This window comes from Oncorhynchus mykiss, chromosome 11 (genome assembly GCF_013265735.2).
Source record: "Oncorhynchus mykiss isolate Arlee chromosome 11, USDA_OmykA_1.1, whole genome shotgun sequence".
In the NCBI taxonomy this organism is placed as follows: Eukaryota; Metazoa; Chordata; class Actinopteri; order Salmoniformes; family Salmonidae; genus Oncorhynchus; species Oncorhynchus mykiss.
This window is the reverse complement of record NC_048575.1, coordinates 34,464,121-34,486,379: the sequence shown is the minus strand read 5'-3', so window position 1 is coordinate 34,486,379 and position 22,259 is coordinate 34,464,121. Positions and strand designations below refer to the sequence as shown.

General features: G+C 44.4%; 1 protein-coding gene across 2 annotated transcripts in view; it reads right to left on the bottom strand.

Annotated features, from left to right (window-relative positions):
- Nucleotides 1-22,259, bottom strand: part of acad11 (acyl-CoA dehydrogenase family, member 11) — a 65,616-nt gene that overhangs the window by 28,958 nt on the left and 14,399 nt on the right. For both annotated transcript variants that reach the window (XM_036935336.1, XM_036935337.1), the window contains exon 13: nt 21,074-21,172. In XM_036935336.1, the coding sequence (XP_036791231.1) occupies nt 21,074-21,172 (99 nt within the window). The remainder of the gene's footprint in view (nt 1-21,073; nt 21,173-22,259) is intronic.

Sequence of the window (22,259 nt, the reverse complement as noted above, 5' to 3'; positions counted from 1 at the left end):
TTCCATTTCCTAATAATTGCTCCCACAGTTGATTTCTTCAAACCAAGCTGCTTACCTATTGCAGATTCAGTCTTCTCAGCCTGGTGCAGGTCTACAATTTTGTTTCTGTTGTCCTTTGACAGGTCTTTGGTCTTGGCCATAGTGGAGTTTGTAGTGTGACTGTTTGAGGTTGTGGACAGGTGTATTTTATACTGATAACAAGTTCAAACAGGTGTCATTAATACAGGTAACAAGTGGAGGACAGAGGAGCCTCTTAAAGAAGAAGTTACAGGTCTGTGAGAGCCAGAAATCTTGCTTGTTTGTAGGTGACCAAATACTTATTTCCCACCATAATTTGCAAATAAATTCATAAAAAATCCTCATGTGATTTTCTGGATTTTTTTTTCTAATTTTGTTTGTCATAGTTGAAGTGTACCTATGATAAATTACAGGCCTCTCATCTTTTTAAGAGGGAGAACTTGCACTGACTAAATACATTTTTTGCCCCACTGTACACACCCCAACCAGAAGCCATGGATTACAGGCAACATTCGCACTGAGCTAAAGGCTAGAGCTGCCGCTTTCAAGGTGAGGAACTCTAACCTGGAAGCTTACAAGAAATCCTGCATACCCATCGATGAACCATCAAACAGGCAAAGCGTCAATACAGGGCTAAGATTGAATCATACTACACCGGCTCCGACGCTCGTTTTATGTGGCAGGGCTGAGACTACAAAGGGAAGTACAGCTGCGAGCTGCCCAGTGACATGACAAGCTAAATCACTTATATGCTCACTTTGAGGCAAGCAACACTGAGGCATACATGAGAACATCAGCTGTTCCAGACGACTGTGTGATCACGCTCTCTGTAGCCGTTGTGAGTAAGACCTTTAAACAGGTCAACATACACTAGACCTGTTGTATTCGGAGCACATGACAAATACTTTGATTTGATTTTACAGACAACAAATCTGTTGTTTTATGAAAGACACACTTTAGTCAATAAGCTTTATCTTTTGGTCTAAATCTTTGACCAATAACCCTCATTTTATTGTGCATATTAAAATCAACCCTTTTATTAAATCTGAAATTATTTGTAATTAAAAAGATTAATAATAAATTGATCAAATTTGTTTGAAATAATCTTATGTTTGTCATTGGTGTTACATTGCATCACTGATATTACTGTACTGTTCTGGCATAAGAGTTGCCCAATTTAATTGTATATGGTTTTTGTATCTACATAACTGTAGCTACACTCATTAGTAAACATTTTAAGGATATGATCATTAAATTTTGATGAATCAACCTCAATTATTTATAATGTTACAAAAAAAAGAATAGCATCAATGGAAAAATGTCAGACAATAAAACTTTACACATGCATGTTTAATGTAAATTATTACTAATCCAAACAATTTCTTAGTATTATCATTAACCCTTTGTCTTTAATTATAATCTCAGCAAAAAAAATAAACTTGCCTTTTTCAGGACCTTGTCTTTCAAAGACAATTCGTAAAAATCCACAGATCTTCATTGTAAAGGGTTTAAAACACTGTTTCCCATGCTTGTTCAACGAACCATTAACAATTCATGAACATGCACTCGTGGAACGGTTGTTAAGACACTGACAGTGTCATGTATTGTCATGTTGTGTCTTGTTTCTGTCCTTTCCCTTCACCCTGTCTCCCTCTGCTGGTCGTTATTAGGTTACCTTTTCTCCCCCTCTTTCCCCCAGCTGTTCCTTGTCTCCTCCTAACTACCTCGTCACCCCTTTTCCCACCTGTTCCCTTTTTCCCTCTGATTAGTCCTCTCTGTTTTTGTTCCTGTCTTTGTCGGATTCTTGTTTGTGTTTTTCATGCCTGAACCAGACTATCGTCATGTTTGCTGCAACCTTGTCCTGTCCTGTTGGAATCTGCCGGTCCATCTGAGCCTACCTATGTTTTGTTATTAAAGAAGTTCTGTTTACGTTAATTCGCTTTTGGGTCCTCATTCACGCACCGTAACAGAAGAATCCGACCAAGAATGGACCCAGCGACTTCGGATCCTCTCCACTCAGCCGTCGAGATCCAGGGAGCGATGCTAGGCAGACACGAGCAGGAATTGTCTGCTGCTCGACATGCCGTTGAGACCCTGGCCACCCAAGTCTCCAACCTCACAGAACAGGTTCACCATCTCCGCCTCGATCCACCGGCCACTTCCAGGGCTTTCGAATCTCCGGAGCCCAGAATCAATAACCCGCCGTGTTACTCTGGGGAGCCCACTGAATGCCGCTCGTTCCTCACCCAGTGTGATATTGTGTTTTCTCTCCAGCCCAACACTTACTCCAGGAGCACTGCTCGTGTCGCCTACGTCATATCTCTCCTTACTGGACGGGCTCGTGAGTGGGGCACGGCAATCTGGGAGGCAAGGGCTGAGTGTACTAACCAGTATCAGGACTTTAAGGAGGAGATGATACGGGTTTTTGATCGATCTGTTTTTGGGGAGGAGGCTTCCAGGGCCCTGTCTTCCCTATGTCAAGGTAATCGATCCATAACAGACTACTCTATTGAGTTTCGCACTCTTGCTGCCTCCAGTGGCTGGAACGAGCCGGCTTTGCTCGCTCGTTTTCTGGAGGGTCTCCGCGCAGAGGTAAAGGATGAGATTCTCTCCCGGGAGGTTCCTTCCAGCGTGGATTCCTTGATTGAACTCGCTATTCGCATTGAGCGACGGGTTGATCTTCGTCACCGAGCTCGTGGAAAGGAGCTCGCGTTCTCCGTTGCCCCCCTCTCCGCATCACTACCATCTTCCTCTGCCGGCTCGGGTGCTGAGCCTATGCAGCTGGGAGGTATCCGCATCTCGACTAAGGAGAGGGAACGGAGAATCACCAACCGCCTCTGTCTCTATTGCGGTTCTGCTGGTCATTTTGTCACTTCATGTCCAGTAAAAGCCAGAGCTCATCAGTAAGCGGAGGGCTACTGGTGAGCGCTACTACTCCTGTCTCTCCTTCAAGATCCTGCACTACCTTGTCGGTCCATCTACGCTGGACCGGTTCGTCAGCTTCCTGCAGTGCCTTAATAGACTCTGGGGCGGAGGGCTGTTTTATGGACGAGACCTGGGCTCGGGAACATGACATTCCTCTCAGACAGTTAAGGGAGTCCACGGCCTTGTTCGCCCTGGATGGTAGTCCTCTCCCCAGGATTCAGCGTGAGACGCTACCTTTAACCCTCACTGTTTCTGGTAATCATAGCGAAACCATTTCTTTTTTAATTTTTCGTTCACCTTTTACACCTGTTGTTTTGGGCCATCCCTGGCTAGTTTGTCATAATCCTTCCATTAATTGGTCTAGTAATTCTATCCTCTCCTGGAACGTCTCTTGTCATGTGAAATGTTTAATGTCTGCTATCCCTCCTGTTTCCTCTGTCTCTTCTTCACAGGAGGAGCCTGGTGATTTGACAGGGGTGCCGGAGGAATATCACGATCTGCGCACGGTGTTCAGTCGGTCCAGGGCCACCTCTCTTCCCCCACACCGGTCGTATGATTGTAGTATTGATCTCCTTCCGGGAACCACTCCCCCCCGGGGTAGACTATACTCTCTGTCGGCTCCCGAACGTAAGGCTCTCGAAGATTATTTGTCTGTAGCTCTTGCCGCCGGTACCATAGTCCCCTCCTCCTCTCCCGCCGGAGCGGGGTTTTTTTTTGTTAAGAAGAAGGACGGGTCCCTGCGCCCCTGCATAGATTATCGAGGGCTGAATGACATAACAGTGAAGAATCGTTATCCGCTTCCTCTTATGTCTTCAGCCTTCGAGATCCTGCAGGGAGCCAGGTTTTTCACTAAGTTGGACCTTCGTAACGCTTACCATCTCGTGCGCATCAAGGAGGGGGACGAGTGGAAGACGGCGTTTAACACTCCGTTAGGGCACTTTGAATACCGGGTTCTTCCTTTCAGCCTCGCTAACGCTCCAGCTGTCTTTCAGGCATTAGTCATTGATGTCCTGAGAGACATGCTGAACATCTTTGTTTTCGTTTACCTTGACGATATCCTGATTTTTTCACCGTCACTCCAGATTCATGTTCAGCACGTTCGACGTGTCCTCCAGCGCCTTTTAGAGAATTGTCTTTTTGTGAAGGCTGAGAAGTGCTCTTTTCATGCCTCCTCCGTCACATTTCTCGGTTCTGTTATTTCCGCTGAAGGCATTAAGATGGATCCCGCTAAGGTCCAAGCTGTCATTGATTGGCCCGTCCCTAAGTCACGCGTCGAGCTGCAGCGCTTTCTCGGCTTCGCGAACTTCTATCGTCGTTTCATCCGTAATTTCGGTCAGGTGGCAGCTCCTCTCACAGCCCTTACTTCTGTCAAGACGTGCTTTAAGTGGTCCGTTTCCGCCCAGGGAGCTTTTGATCTCCTCAAGAATCGTTTTACATCCGCACCTATCCTTGTTACACCTGACGTCACTAGACAGTTCGTTGTCGAGGTTGACGCGTCAGAGGTGGGCGTGGGAGCCATTCTTTCTCAGCGCTCCCTCTCTGACGACAAGGTCCACCCTTGCGCGTATTTTTCTCATCGCCTGTCGCCGTCGGAACGTAACTATGATGTGGGAAACCGCGAACTGCTCGCCATCCGCTTAGCCCTAGGCGAATGGCGACAGTGGTTGGAGGGGGCGACCGTTCCTTTTGTCGTTTGGACTGACCATAGGAACCTTGAGTACATCCGTTCTGCCAAACGACTTAATGCGCGTCAGGCGCGCTGGGCGCTGTTTTTCGCTCGTTTCGAGTTCGTGATTTCTTATCGTCCGGGCTCTAAGAACACCAAGCCTGATGCTTTATCTCGTCTCTTCAGTTCTTCAGTAGCCTCCACTGACCCCGAGGGGATTCTCCCTGAGGGGCGTGTTGTCGGGTTGACTGTCTGGGGAATTGAGAGGCAGGTAAAGCAAGCACTCACTCAAACTCCGTCGCCGCGCGCTTGTCCTAGGAACCTTCTTTTCGTTCCCGTTCCTACTCGTCTGGCCGTTCTTCAGTGGGCTCACTCTGCCAAGTTAGCCGGCCATCCTGGCGTTCGGGGTACGCTTGCTTCCATTCGCCAGCGTTTTTGGTGGCCCACCCGGGAGCATGACATGCGTCGCTTCGTGGCTGCTTGTTCGGTCTGCGCGCAGACTAAGTCCGGTAACTCCCCTCCTGCCGGCCGTCTCAGGCCGCTTCCCATTCCCTCTCGACCGTGGTCTCACATCGCCTTAGATTTTGTCACCGGACTGCCTTCGTCAGCGGGGAAGACTGTTATTCTTACGGTTGTCGACAGGTTCTCTAAGGCGGCTCATTTTATTCCCCTTGCTAAGCTTCCTTCTGCTAAAGAGACGGCACAAATCATCATCGAGAATGTTTTCAGAATTCATGGCCTTCCGTCAGACGTCGTTTCGGACAGAGGTCCGCAATTCACGTCTCAATTTTGGAGGGAGTTTTGCCGTTTGATTGGGGCTTCCGTCAGTCTCTCTTCCGGCTTTCACCCCCAGTCTAACGGTCAAGCAGAACGGGCCAATCAGACTATTGGTCGCATCTTACGCAGTCTTTCTTTTCGCAACCCTGCGTCTTGGTCAGAACAGCTCCCCTGGGCAGAATACGCCCACAACTCGCTTCCTTCGTCTGCGACCGGGCTATCTCCTTTTCAGAGTAGCCTCGGGTACCAGCCTCCGCTGTTCTCATCTCAGTTCGCCGAGTCCAGCGTCCCCTCCGCTCAGGCTTTTGTCCAACGTTGCGAGCGCACCTGGAAGAGGGTCAGGTCTGCACTTTGCCGTTATAGGGCGCAGACTGTGAGAGCTGCTAATAAGCGTAGAACTAAGAGTCCTAGATATTGTCGCGGTCAGAGAGTTTGGCTCTCCACTCAGAACCTTCCCCTTAAGACCGCTTCTCGCAAGTTGACCCCGCGGTTCATTGGTCCGTTCCGTATTTCTCGGATCATTAATCCTGTCGCAGTGCGACTTCTTCTTCCGCGATATCTTCGTTGCGTCCACCCGGTCTTCCATGTCTCCTGTGTCAAGCCCGTTCTTCGCGCCCCCGCTCGTCTTCCCCCCCCCCCCCCATCCTTGTCGAGGGCGCACCCATCTACAGGGTCCGTAGGATTTTGGACATGCGTCCTCGGGGCCGTGGTCATCAGTACCTAGTAGATTGGGAGGGGTACGGTCCTGAGGAGAGGAGTTGGGTTCCCTCTCGGGACGTGCTGGACCGTGCGCTGATCGATGATTTCCTCCGTTGCCGCCAGGTTTCCTCCTCGAGTGCGCCAGGAGGCGCTCGGTGAGTGGGGGGGTACTGTCATGTATTGTCATGTTGTGTCTTGTTTCTGTCCTTTCCCTTCACCCTGTCTCCCTCTGCTGGTCGTTATTAGGTTACCTTTTCTCCCCCTCTTTCCCGCAGCTGTTCCTTGTCTCCTCCTAACTACCTCGTCACCCCTTTTCCCACCTGTTCCCTTTTTCCCTCTGATTAGTCCTCTATATCTCTCTCTGTTTTTGTTCCTGTCTTTGTCGGATTCTTGTTTGTGTTTTTCATGCCTGAACCAGACTATCGTCATGTTTGCTGCAACCTTGTCCTGTCCTGTCGGAATCTGCCGGTCCATCTGAGCCTACCTATGTTTTGTTATTAAAGAAGTTCTGTTTACGTTAATTCGCTTTTGGGTCCTCATTCACGCACCGTAACAGACAGCTTACAGATGGTAGGCAATAAAGGTCAACGTTATGAAAACTTAGGACACTAAAGAGGCCTTTCAACTGACTCTGAAAAACATTAAAATATTTCCAGGGTCCCTGCTCATCTGCGTGAACGTGCCTTAGTCATGCTGCAAGGAGGCATGAGGACTGCAGATGTGGCCAGGGCAATAAATTGCAATGTCCGTACTGTGAGACGCCTAAGACAGCGCTACTGGTAGACAGGACAGACAGCTGATCGTCCTCGCAGTGACAGACCATGTGTAACAACACCTGCGCAGGATCGGTACATCCGAACATCACACCTGCAGGACAGGTAGAAGATGGCAACAACAACTCCCCGAGTTACACCAGGAACGCACAATCCCTCCATCAGTGCTCAGACAATAGGCTGAGAGAGGCTGGACTGCGGGCTTGTAGGCCTGTTATAAGGAAGGTCCTCACCAGACATCACTGGCAACAACTTCGCCTATGGGCACAAACCCACTGTCGCTGGACCAGACAGGACTGGCAGAAAGTGCTCTTTACTGACAAATCGCGGTTTTGTCTCACCAGAGGTGATGGTCGGATTTGCGTTTATCGTCGAAGGAATGAGCGTTACACCGAGGCCTGCACTCTGGAGCGGGATCGATTTGGAGGGTCCGTCATGGTCTGGGGCGGTGTGTCACAGCATCATCGGACTGAGCTTGTTGTCATTGCAGGCAATCTGAATGCTGTGCGTTACAGGAAAGACATCCTCCTCCCTCATGTGGTAGCCTTCCTGCAGGCTAATCCTGACATGACCCTCCAGCATGACAATGCCACCAGCCATACTGCTCATTCTGTGCGTGATTTCCTGCAAGACAGGAACATCAGTGTTCTGCCATGGCCAGCGAAGAGCCCGGATCTCAATCCCACTGAGCACGTCTGGGACCTGTTGGATCGGAAGGTGAGGGATAGGGCCATTCCCCCCAGAAATGTCCCGGAACATGCAGGTGCCTTGGTGGAAGAGTGTGGTAACATCTCACAGCAAGAACTGGCAAATCTGGTGCAGTCCATGAGGAGGAGATGCACTGCAGTACTTAATGCAGCTGGTGGCCACACCAGATACTGACTGTTACTTTGGATTTTGACCCCCCCCCCTTTGTTCAGGGACACATTATTCCATTTCTGTTAGTCACATGTCTTTGGAACTTGTTCAGTTTATGTCTAGGTTGTTGAATCTTGTGTTCATACAAATACTTACACGTTAAATTTGCTGAAAATAAACGCAGTTGATAGTGAGAGGACGTTTCTTTTTTTGAGTTTATATGCAAATTAAAGACTGAAATTACATTCTAGCCTGAATTGTCATCTAAAATATTGGTAACACCAGTGACAAAGGCACCACAAGCATTTTTTAAATGTAATATTGTAAAAAAAAAATAATATGTTAAGCTGTCTATTTATGTTGATTTATAATGTTAAGAGGTTAACTATTCACATTATAAATTTAGATTTTTTTTTTACAATTACAATTTGTAAAAGTTGGCTGTTCAAAAAGCCACCATTTTCATATGCTGCATTACAAGTCACAGAAAGCACTGCCAAAGTGCTGCTTGCCAAACGGCAGCGCATTGCCACACACACCTCCTCCCATACCCCACCCCCACCACCACACACACAAACACACACGAGCCAGACAGTGCACTGTATCATATCACTAATGGCACTGACCAAATCTTCTACCAGCCCGAAAGTTTAAAGGTGTTGTAGGCTCAACTGTAGCCTACAACGAGTTAAAACTTTCAGTCTGGTAGAAAATTCGGTCAGTGCCATTGTCCATGCTAAGTTTCGGTTCCAACGGGACATGACTGTAGCCTAAAGAAAATGTAATATTGGTTGTCAAAAAATGATAAAGTATTCACACGCAGGGTACAGTATACATTACTACTAAAGGACAATAGGACACACAAGCGAGTATAAATGCGACAACATTTTTTTTTTCTTCTTCTGAAATTAGCCAATTGAAAGTGTACAATATGGCCAGAACGCTGATTCAGTTTGACACCTCTGCCCTAAACCGTCAAGTGTGGTTAGTGTGTAGGTAAACAAGCAGACGTTATCTATCCATCTATACTGTATCTATCTTTACATACATATACTGTATCTATCCATACTGTATCTATCTATACATATCTATACTGTATCTACCTATTCATATTTACGCTGTACATTATTCACTAAGATCAACCTCTCCTTTTCAGACCAACCTGTCTTTCTTCATCCATCACTTTATCCTTCGTTATTCTACGTTCTCTCGTTATCGGCTGGCATTGCTTTCTACTTTGCTCCCTACTGTCACGTCTCTACTCTATCCATCTCATGAAAAGGCCTACAAGTACAATACAAGCCAGGATAACAAGCAAAACCAATCAGGCTCTTCAGTGGCATTAAAGTATCCTTTTCTAAGCTGAGCTAAATTGTCGATTCCCAAGAGATTTAACCAAAGAGCTTAACCAATTCCACATCCTCTGATAGTGAGCCAGAGGGAAACGACCAAACAGCCATTCTACTGTACACCACATAGTCATCATTCATAATATCCCATCATAGGACCCATGTTTCAATGAACACAGAGTCAGCCTAGGTATGAGCAGATATCAACTAGTCTTGCATGGATTCGAGGAGTCCAGATGGTTGACATCTGGGTCTGCTTGTAATGCCGGGGTCACTATGGCCTCCAGATAAGAGGCTCACCATGGGTCTGGGAGTCATTGGAGTAAATTACCACACTCCTGGAAGTGTGTTACAGCTAAAACTACATCACCACACACACACACACACACACACACACACAGTAAAGGGCTGTAGTCGTCACGGTCACACAGCTCTGAAATGTACCCCAAAGCAACTAATTTTAAAGAGAAGGAAAAAGGAGATCAAGGGCAGAATAGAAGAAAAAAAAAGTACAGCAAAAAGTCCAGATTCCTCTGTAAAGAGAAGGTAGATTTACATGAGTCCAGGGTCAAATCAGGTCATTGCTAGTGGCACTGTTGCAGTCATGATAGACAAGAGATGATAGACAAGAGAGAAGACAAACCACAACTGTCCCATTTGGGAACAGTGTCGATTTCTCAAATCAAACGCAGCATGGAAACGAGCTGTTTTTCTCGTTAAACATCTCCTATGGATATAAGTGGGAGAAAACATAAATGCTGGAGTTATCTATATATAAGTTGTAGGCCTATATCTGGACATTATTATGATGCAAATAGAATTTTGAATCCTATAAGAAGAAGTGGTGACAAACTCTATAGACACTGAATGTACAAAACATTAGGAACACCTTCCTAATTGAGTTGCACACCCATTTGCTCTTAGAACAACCTCAATTTGTCAGGGCATGGATTCTACAGTGTCATTGCGTTCCACAGAGATGCTGGTTCTATGTTGACTCCAATGCTTCCCACAGTTGTGTGGATGTCCTTTGTGTGGTGGTAGGCCATCATTGTAAATAAGAATTTGTTCTTAACTGACCTGTTTAGTTACATAAAGGTTAAATAAAATTTAAACAACGCTAAAATACTCATTTTAAAAGGACCTTAAATATTTTGTCTTGTCCATTGATCCTCTGAATGTCACACATACACAATCCATGTCTCAATTGTCTCAAGGCTTAAAAATCATTTTTTGGATTTGTCTCCTCCTTCTTCTACACTGATTGAAGTCGATTTAACAGGTGACATCAATAAGGGATCAGCTTTTACCTGGTCAGTCGATGTGATGAAAGAGCAGGTGTTCCTAATATTTTGTCCACTCAATATACGCTCCCAATAATTTAAGGGGTAAGGATACAGTGATGGCGAAAATAGTGTTACGTAGGACATCAGTTACTTCATCTACTGGGACAGCGTCATCCCCAAACAAGGCGGAACCGAGGAGGACGTAAAGGCTAGAATACAAAAAGAAAGAGTAAAAATACATTTAGAAATCCATGTTATTCAATTATTGCACCCACACTGCTCGTGGGGGTCTGCGACGCCAGGGGCTAAAATAGAACTCATTCCTATTTCTGAAGCAGATCGCGCTGCAAGTCCTGGCTCTCCCATCTCCTCATTGGTTTATAGAAGCAGGTACCCACGTGCCATCTCCTTATTGGTTATACCCACGTGAATACATTTATGCACGATAGCGCACACTCGCAGCCGGTTTGGGTTCCGTGTTAGAAACATCCGGAGCTACAAGAAAACACCCCAAAATATAATTTCAACACTGACGTTTAACTCAGTGCTGCTGTGTGGCCCAGAAATATGGAGGACAACAAAAAACACAATAACAACAACTCAGACCTTCATAAACAAGTGTCTGCGATGCATCCTTAACATCAGGTGGAAACGCCGGCAAGAAAGAGGCAGGATGTCACTTATACTCCCTCTCCGGCCTCTAGGTCATCAGGCTGCTGATTAGCCCGCACACACTTTCCTCATGTGTTATTGACTCTGTTTCATGTTGGTGCGTGTTTCGTGTATTGTCTTGTTTATTTATAAAAAAACGCTCACGCCCTGTACTTACTTCCCGACTACCAGCGCAGTTGTTACACAGGAGAGCGAGCTTCCTGGTGAGACTAAAGCGAAGGGAAAACCAGCCACTACTTCCCGCCATTCTATTGGCCAATAGGAAAGTCACTTGATAATAAGATGGATGACCTCATATCCTGGATTTGCTATCAACAGGGCTCTCATAAGTTCAAAATTCCAAATTTTTCTGAAACATGGCTTTCGGACAAGATACTCAACATGGCTATCCAACTCGATTGATTCTCCATTCACCGAGTGGACAGGACATTGGATTCAGGGAAATCCAGATGGGGAGGGGTGTATGTATATATATCTTCATCAACACCAAATGGTGTGCAGACGCTAGCGCAGTGGAAGTCTCAACCTATTGTTCACCTGTCTTGGAATATCTGATGATCAAATGCTGACCCTTCTACCACCCAAGGAAGTTGTCATCTGTTATTCTGACTGCTGTATATATTCCGCCTCAGGACAACAACAACAACAACAAACTGTACAAGGCTATAAACAAGCAGGAGAACATGTACCCGGAGGCTGCTTTTCTTGTTGCCGGTGATTTTAATTCCGAGCCACTAAGACACGTAATGCCCAACTTCTATCAACACGTCTCTTTCGCCAGTAGGGATGATAAAGACCACTGTTACTCAACCCACAAGCAAGCATACAAAGCCCCCCCCCTTTCAGCAAATCAGATCATGACTCTATACTCCTGCTTCCTGTTCAGAAACAAAATCTTAAAACAGGAAGTACCAGTGGCACGTTCCATTAAAAGAAATGTCTACCGAGGAGGACGCTTTGCCGCAGAACTGCTTTGCTAGCGCTGACTGGAAAATGTTCCGGGACTCCGCTGATAGCGTCGACGAGATAACCACTTCCATCACCGGCTTCATCAGGAAATGCATTGCTCGCAGAGCTACCGCTCACAGGGCTGTCGCAGGCAACCCGTGGCTACGGCTGAGGACATGAACAAGTCCCGCTATGATGTCAGCAGGGGCATCAAAAGGACAATAGTGGAATCCCATGTGGCAGGGCCTACAGTACATTGCAGAGTACAAAGGAAGACATGAAGACAACGCTGCCTCTCTATAAAATAAACTCAATGCCTTTCATGCACACTTCAGGAAAAAAACAGAGGTTTTTAAACGGGTCAACACTCCTAAGGCCACAGGGTCAGATGGTATTCCTGGGGTTTGTCTTCATAGCATGTAATAGTGATCTTGAAAATGATCTACCCATTTCCAAGCTCCCTTGCCTTGCGAAAATAATAGAATCATTGGTCAAGAAATAGCTGTTATTTTCAATCTGTAAATGTTATTCGTAATGTTAATCTGGATTCAGACCTAAACATAGCACCACTACGGCTACCATGCTAGTTGTAAATGAAATTACAAATACCTTAGATCAGTGGTTCCCAAACTTTTTATAGTCCCGTACCCCTTCAAACATTCAACCTCCAGCTGCCTACCCCCTCTAGCACCAGGGTCAGCGCACTCGGTTGTTTTTTGCCATCATTGTAAGCCTGCCACACACACTGTACGATACATTTATTGAAGATAAAAATTAGTGAGTTTGTCGTCACTACCAGGGCACAAATAATAATATATTAATAATCAATCATTTTGTTCTTTATTTAACCATATTATATATAAAACCTTATTTGTTCATCAAAAATTGTGAATAACTCACCACAGGTTAATGAGAAGGGTGTGCTTGAAAGATTGCACATAACTCACCTGGATTTATTTTTCATGCTAGTAAGGGCCGAGAATCCATATAACACATGGTTGCAAAGGGCATCAGTGTCTTCACAGGATACTCTGAGCGCAGCCCAATCCAGAAATCTGGCAGTGGCTTCTGATTAAATTAAATTGATCATATTTGACATTGTCTGTAAGCTTGTTCATTTGCACACAAAAATCATACAAGGATGGAAAGACCTGTATGTTTTCCTTGTTAATGCAGACAGAAAAGAGCTCCAACTTCTTAATCATATATTCAATGTGCGGGACAAAATTGAGGCTAGTTGCAGAGAGTCCATGTAATTCTAGATTCAGATCATTCAGGCGAGAAAAAACACCACCCAGAGAGGCCAGTCGTGTGAGAAACTCGTCATCATGCAAGCGGTCAGACAAGTGAAAATGATGGTCAGTGAAGAACTTTAAGCTCATCTCTCAATTTTAAAAAATACATGAGAGTTCAGGGGCCTCGCTTTAACATAGTTAACCATTTTCACTGTAGTGTCCAAAATGTCTTTCAAGCTGTCAGGCATTCCCTTGGCAGCACGAGCCTCTCGTGGATGCTGCAGTGTACCCAAGTCACGTCAGGAGCAACTGCTTGCATGCGGGTCACCACTCCACTATGTCTCCCTGTCATGGCTTTTGAGCCATCAGTACAGATACCAACATGAGCAGCAGATACTTTTGTCTACATACTTAGTGGAATTCCCGTGAGAGAGTAACGGTTAATGTGTTAGGATGTTAATTATTTGAGATATGACATTGTGTTGTTATTTCGCTGAACACTAGATGGCTAAATTCTATTTTTGGCAGTGAAACGAAGCTACTCAGGCGAGGGGAAAAAAACTCACCCAAATGTATAGCTCCGTTGGAAAATAGAAATGGACTGTCTGAAAATGTGAAGATTCTTCTCCCCCCCCCTCATAAAAGTAAAAATGTAAAAAAAAAAAAATGTGAATCACATTTTTATTTGGCGTACCCCCGACAGCATTGCGCGTACCCCAGTTTGGGAATACCTGCCTTGAATGAAATAAATAATTGTGCTGACATATTTGTAGACTGATGGTTTCATAATTATCTCAATGCCGGAACTCAGGCCATCAAGGTAGATGGGTTCAAATCTGAGTTCCTTGAAATACATAAAGTGGTCCCCCTAGATACGATACTCAGCCCACTACTGTTTACAATTGATATACAGTGCCTTGCGAAAGTATTCGGCCCCCTTGAACTTTGCGACCTTTTGCCACATTTCAGGCTTCAAACATAAAGATATAAAACTGTATTTTTTTGTGAAGAATCAACAACAAGTGGGACACAATCATGAAGTCGAACGACATTTATTGGATATTTCAAACTTTTTTAACAAATCAAAAACTGAAAAATTGGGTGTGCAAAATTATTCAGCCCCTTTACTTTCAGTGCAGCAAACTCTCTCCAGAAGTTCAGTGAGGATCTCTGAATGATCCAATGTTGACCTAAATGACTAATGATGATAAATACAATCCACCTGTGTGTAATCAAGTCTCCGTATAAATGCACCTGCACTGTGATAGTCTCAGAGGTCCGTTAAAAGTGCAGAGAGCATCATGAAGAACAAGGAACACACCAGGCAGGTCTGAGATACTGTTGTGAAGAAGTTTAAAGCCGGATTTGGATACAAAAAGATTTCCCAAGCTTTAAACATCCCAAGGAGCACTGTGCAAGCGATAATATTGAAATGGAAGGAGTATCAGATCACTGCAAATCTACCAAGACCTGGCCGTCCATCTAAACTTTCAGCTCATACAAGGAGAAGACTGATCAGAGATGCAGCCAAGAGGCCCATGATCACTCTGGATGAACTGCAGAGATCTACAGCTGAGGTGGGAGACTCTGTTCATAGGAAAACAATCAGTCGTATATTGCACAAATCTGGCCTTTATGGAAGAGTGGCAAGAAGACATTTCTTAAAGATATCCATAAAAAGTGTTGTTTAAAGTTTGCCACAAGCCACCAGGGAGACACACCAAACATGTGGAAGAAGGTGCTCTGGTCAGATGAAACCAAAATTGAACTTTTTGGCAACAATGCAAAACGTTATGTTTGGCGTAAAAGCAACACAGCTCATCACCCTGAACACACCATCCCCACTGTCAAACATGGTGGTGGCAGCATCATGGTTTGGGCCTGCTTTTCTTCAGCAGGGACAGGGAAGATGGTTAGAATTGATGGGAAGATGGATGGAGCCAAATACAGGACCATTCTGGAAGAAAACCTGATGGAGTCTGCAAAAGACCTGAGACTGGGACGGAGATTTGTCTTCCAACAAGACAATGATCCAAAACATAAAGCAAAATCTACAATGGAATGGTTCAAAAATAAACATATCCAGGTGTTAGAATGGCCAAGTCAAAGTCCAGACCTGAATCCAATCGAGAATCTGTGGAAAGAACTGAAAACTGCTATTCACAAATGCTCTCCATCCAACCTCACTGAGCTCGAGCTGTTTTGCAAGGAGGAATGGGAAAAAATGTCAGTCTCTCGATGTGCAAAACTGATAGACATACCCCAAGCGACTTACAGCTGTAATCGCAGCAAAAGGTGGCGCTACAAAGTATTAAATTAAGGGGAATGAATAATTTTGCACGCCCAATTTTTCAGTTTTTGATTTGTTAAAAAAGTTTGAAATATCCAATAAATGTCGTTCCACTTCATGATTGTGTCCCACTTGTTGTTGATTCTTCACAAAAAAATACAGTTTTATATCTTTATGTTTGAAGCCTGAAATGTGGCAAAAGGTTGCAAAGTTCAAGGGGGCCGAATACTTTCGCAAGGCACTGTAAATAACAATGTTAACAATGTAATGTTATGTTATTAGATCTAAAGTTAGTGTTAAGTGCAAACAAAACATAACGCATGCTTCTTTTCCAGGTCCCATTACCCAGATTTACATTACATGTCTAATGACTACTTAGAACAGTACACAAATGGAGAGAGTTCCTTCCTACAAATATCTTTGTGTCTGGCTTGATGACAAACTGTCTTTTAAAAAACATGTCACTGAGCTGGTGAAGAAGTTGAAGTTCAAGGTTGGTATCTTTTACGGAACCAAAGCATGTCTGACTTTTGTTAATAGGAAGGAAATTGTCCAGGCCACTTTTATGTCTACTATAGATTATGGGGATATTATCTATATGCATGCTACATCATCTACACTTAAACCACTAGATACTGTTTTCCATTGTGTCCTTAGGTTGATTACTGGGGATGGTTATAGAACTCACCATTGTGTTTTGGATCAAAAAAGTGGGTTGGGCCTCTTTGTATGTAAGGAGAGAGCAGCATTTTATTGTGTTTATCTACAAAGCACTCATGCAGAAACGTTATGTATCTATCATCATTAATTCAATTTAGACTGACAAATGACCAAAGCCGGTCTCAGGCTTGGAGAACAATGGAGGCCCCTTCAGTCTCCACAGTTGAGTAAAGTTGATTTTAGTTTTTTTTTTGTGCCCTTCATGTGGAACAACTTCCAGTTCTGGCCCCCCTTGGTCAGTTCAGAGTTATGATCAGAGACCTCTATGTTGATAAATATGTCCGTTTTTCTTCATATGTTGTATAAATTGTATGCGCTTGATGTATTTATGCAGGGCTCATCTGTTAAAGAGACCCTTGTCTCAGTATGACTTCAAAACAAAGGTCATTTTTTCAAAATAAATGTGCAGGCCAGCTGGCAGGCGTCTTCACAGACACGTTCAACCTCACATTGTCCCAGTCTGTAATCCCCCACATGTTTCAAGCTGACTACCATCATTCCTGTTCCCAAAAACTCTATGGCATCCTACCACAACGACTACCGCTTTGTAGCACTCACATCTGTAATTATGAAGTGCTTTGAAAGGTTGTTCATGGCACACATGAACTCCATCCTCCCAGACACCCTGGACCCACTCCAATTTGCATTCTGCCCCAACAGATCTGCCCCAACAGACGACACATTCTCAATTGCACTCCACACTGCCCTCTCCCACCTAGAAAAGAGGAATACCTCATGTGAGGATGTTGTTCATTGACTACAGATCGGCGTTCAACCCCATAGTCCCTTCCAAGCTGGTCACCAAGCTTGGGTCCCTGGGACTGAACACCTCCCTCTGCAACTGGATCCTGGACTTCTCGACCCCCGGGTGGTAAGAGTAGGCAACAACACCTCCGCCACCCTGACCTTCAACATGGGGGCCCCCGGGGGTGTGTACTTAGCCCCCTCCTGTACTCCCTGTTCACCCACAAGCGACTCCAACTCCATCATCAAGTTTGCTGACGACATGACGGTGGTAAGTCCTGATCACCAACGGCGATTCCTATAGAGAAGAGGTCAGAGAGCTGGCAGTAAGACCAAGGAGCTGATCATGGACTAGGGGCGGGTGCACACCCCCATCCACATCGACTGGGTCAAGAGCTTCAAGATCATCAGTGTCCACATCACTGAGGACTTAATATCATCACTGAGGACTCAACACCAGCTCCGTTGTGAAAAAGGCACAGCAGTGCCTCTTCTCCCTCAGGAGGCTGAAACAATTTGTCATGGCCCCTCAGATTCTTAAGAACTTTTCTAGCTGCACCATGGATAGTATCCTGACTGATTGTATCACGTGCCAACTGTCACTTCTACACATGATACGACTCACAAGAATCAGGTGTCACTTCTACACATCACACGACTCAAGTATCAGACGTCACTTCACACTTGGTTTAGTTGGTGAAATACATTTGCTCTGCTGTCATTACTGTATAACACCAAGAAATAAACAGCTGTAAAAAAATATTTGAATATCTACCAAATGAAAGGCCATCTCTAAGCTACATGTGTAAAGTAAAGTATACGTAAAGTATACGCATTTATATTATAGTAGAGAAATTACCGTCTCGGTTAGTGATTGGCATCTCTCTATATCATCAATGGCTAAATGTACAGCCAATTAGACGTTGTCAAACTTGATAGAAAACGTCACTGGCATTAGAGACAGTCGTCTCCGCAAAAAGTGAAACATGAATGAGGTTTAGAGGGAAAACAAGGCGGGCGCAGAATGTATTCCTATCCAAAATATGTTATCCAATGCCAGAGAACATTGTGTGTTCAATACAGTGTCAACACCGTCAAAACAAGTGTTATCAGATGAATCACAGGTAAATGGGCAACATAATAATATATACCTTTTAGAAGACTTTTATCCAAAGCGACGTACAGGAGGGCGCTCATACATTTTCATATGGATGGTCCCAAACGGGAATTGAACCCACGATCCAGTCATTGCTCTACTAACGGAACCAGGACCATACATTCTCAACTTCTCTCAGATTGAATGATTACAAGACAGTCTTTTTTTAATATTTTTTTACTCTTTTTTGAATTGTACCCCTTTTTTTCTCCCCAATTTCGTGGTCTCCAATTGTTTTTTTAGTAGCTACTATCTTGTCTCATCGCTACAACTCCCTTACGGGCGCTGCAGTACAGCACCCTTAACCACTGCGCCACCCGGGAGGCCCCTAACAAGACAGTCTTGAAAGGGTTAAGGATATGTTCCGTGACGATACTGAAAACAACAGGCCAGTGTTCCAAGAGAATGTTTAAATGAGGAGGGCCGCAAACCACAGTTTGTGAGTGGGGGAACATCTGGAATATGTCCTACAGCGGACAGTGATTGAGGGGGTCAGTTAGCAACATCTACAGGCATACAGTGACTTCGGAAAGTATTCAGACCCCTTGACTTTTTCCACATTTTGTTACATTACAGCCTTATTCTAAAATAGATAAACATGTTTTTTTCCCCCTCATCAATCTTACACACAATGCCCCATAATGACAAAGCAAAAACTGGATTTTAGATTTTTTTTGTAATTCATTAAATAAAATATAAGGGAAATATCGTATTTACATAAGTATTCAGTACTTCACTCAGTACTTGGTTGAAGCACCTTTGGCAGTGATTACAGCCTTGAGTCTTCTTGGGTATGACGCTACAAGCTTGGCACACCTGTTTTTGGGGAGTTTCTCCCAATCTTCTCTGCAGATCCTCTCAAGCTCAGTCAGGTTGGATGGGGAGTTTTGCAGCACAGCTATTTTCAGGTCTCTCCGGAGATGTTCGATTCCGGGCTCTGGCTGGGCCACTCATGGACATTCAGAGACTTCCTGAGCAATCTGGAGCAGGTTTTCATCAAGGATCTCTCTGAACTTTTCCCCATTCATCTTTGCTCGATCCTGACTAGCCTCCCAGTCCCTGCCACTGAAAAACATCCCCACGGCATGATGCTGCCACCACCATGCTTCACCGTAGGGATGATGCCAGGTTTCCTCCAAACGTGACGCTTGGCATTCAGGCCAAAGAGTTCAGTCTTGGTTTCATCAGAGCAGAGAATCTTGTTTCTCATGGTCTGAGTCTTTAGGTTCCTTTGGCAAAGTCCAAGTGGGCTGTCATGTGCCTTTTACTGAGGAGTGGCTTCCTTCTGGCCACTACCATAAATACCTGATTGGTAGAGTGCTGCAGAGATGGTTGTCCTTCTGGAAGGTTCTCCCATCTCCACAGAGGAGATGGCGCTCTGTCAGAGTGACCATCGGGTTCTTGGTCACCTCCCAGATCTAGGAAGAGTCTTGGTGATTCCAAACTTCTATTTGAGAATGATGGAGGCCATTGTGTTCTTGGGGACCTTCAATGCTGCAGAAATTTTTTGGTACTCTTCACCAGATCTGTGCTTCGATACATTCCTGTCTCGGAACTCTACAGACAATTCCTTCGACCTCATGGCTTGGTTTTTGCTCTGACATGCACTGTCAACTGTGGGACCTGATATAGACAGGTGTGTGTCTTTCCAAATCATGTCCAATCAATTGAATTTACCACAGGTGGGCTCCATTCAAGTTGTATAAACATCAAGGATGAGCAATGGAAACAGGATGCACCTGAGCTCAATTTCGAGTTTCATAGCAAAGGGTCTGAATACTTATGTAAATAAGGAATTTACGTTTTTAATTTTTAATACATCTGCAAACATTTCTAAAAACCTGTTTTTAAATCAACTTTTAAATAAGGCTGTAACATCAAAATGTGGAAAAGTCTAAGTGTCTGAATACTTTCCAAAGGCATTTAACAAGCCACTTAACAAGGCACACCTGTTAATTGAAATGCATTCCAGGTGGACTACCTCATGAAGATGGAGTGTGCAAAGCTGTCGTCAAGGCAAAGGGTTGCTACTTTGAAGAATCTCAAATATAAAGTATATTTTGATTTGTTTCATACTTTTTTTGGTTACTACATAATTCCATGTGTGTTATTTCATAGTTTTGATGTGTTCAATATCATTCTACAATGTAGAAAATAGTAAAGATAAAGAAAAACCCTTGAATGAGTAGGTGTGTCAACTTTTGACTGGTACAATTTTTTGTTTGTATCATTGTTGGACATAAAAGACTGCAAAAGCACCAGGAAATTAGCTCCAATTGATTTTACATTTTGGAAATCCGAACAAGAGAAAAATTGTCCCCGGCTGAATCTTAGTTGATGATCCCTGGCTTATAGGGTGGAGATACTGTTTGGCCGGTGAGTAACTGGTATCTGCATCTTTGTCAAAGATCCCACAAATAAACCTTTTCATTCACTATATAAAAACTGAGTCAATATAAGAAATAAACAGTCACGCAATCCTTAAAATGGCCTTTAAAAGCACTTAAAGCACAGACTCACACGTCACAATGTTTAACATGGTCCTTTCAGTGGTTGTTTGTCTTGGTTCCATGACTAAGTTCTGTAAGCCATGTGTGGCTGAGAGGATAAAATGTTTACCTCATTAGTGTGTTTGGGTAGAGAGATGAAAAGAAGCGCTGCTTTTGGGTAGTAACTGCTCTCAGGCAGTTAGAGCATTGTTCAAATAGCACGGGAGGAGTCACAATTAAGCTTAAACACTTTAGGCCTTTCTGCTTCGGTGGCATGCAAACAGAGAGAGAGAGAGAGAGAGAGAAATGGAGAGAGCCCTTCAATATTTGTTAATTCGCGACTCATTTAAGAGTGTCAACGGTCTATTTTGGAGTAATTGAACAATGAATAGGCTTCCCTGCCTACCCAGTCTCCAGCTGGAATTATAAATCAAAGAGTGAGTGAGACAACAAGTAGGTTTTACGTACCACTGCTCCACCACTTCCTGCCGTGGACGACGTAATGATCTTGGTCCCTCTGAAGGGTACACTCCATGTTGGTGGCGTCACTGGAGGCCACATCAGGCTCTGTTGACAGGGTAAAACGGCAGAGCTAAAATTGTGTGGTAACAGTACATGGTTTTTTTACCGACTATGTCAACTTTGGGGCTGTAGCTGCACCGCAAACAGAAAGAGCATGGCAATGTGCGGGTTAACCCTTTTCTTAAGTCTTGTGGACAGGAAACGCACCTACCCAGACAGAGATCACTGGGTAGTGTGTCACACAGCGGGAGACACTACCTCTCTGTGTACGTGTGTGTGAACCGCTCTTTAATTAGTCCAAACACTGATCCACTCTAGAGTGAAGGTTTCTCTATGCACAGTAAATTCCCAGGAACGTGTACACAGAGTGTACACAGGAGTGGGAGGCTCATCCGAAATCAACCAGACCGATGACGCACACAAACACCTCGGAAACAACATCTGTGTTTGCAGGAACACAAGGGAACCTAACGCCCACTATCGTCCCTTCTGACATCATTACATTACTATTTATGTGTTCCAAATGGCACACTATTCCCCACTTAGTGCACTATTTTTGACCAGAGCTCTAAAACATAGCCCTAGGGACCATAGTCAAAAGTAGTGCACAATATAGAAAATAGGGTGCCATTTGCGATGCATACAATTTCTCTGTAATGGGTAACAAACAGAGGGGGATGGCTCATTCTCAACATTCTGACTCATGGTGTGGTCCCACAGGCCTCGCTCAGAGTGTTCAGTGTCTTTATGGAGATAGCTCTACTCAGAGCCTGTACCTGCTGGGATGAATATACAACCTCCTCTCCCCTCAGGTGGGGTCGTCTGAGTGGAGGCAGCACCCCCACAAGCATGCTAACAGGGTTATTACACTCGTAGAAGAGATAGGGTTCTACCAAGAACCGTTTATCAGAATAACCCTTTTTGGAAGACAAGGGTTCTTTGTAAGGCAAAGGGTTCTACCTAGAACCTTTAACATCCTAAGAACTATTTTTGTAAGAAAGGGTTCTTTGATGATTCTTTGGAAGGCAAGAAGGGTTCTACATAGAGCCATAAATAAGATTTCCCAGCATGCTTTATTGCAGTGAGATGTTCAGAATTGTTTTTTTTTGTGTAATATGTGTTTTTGCATGTA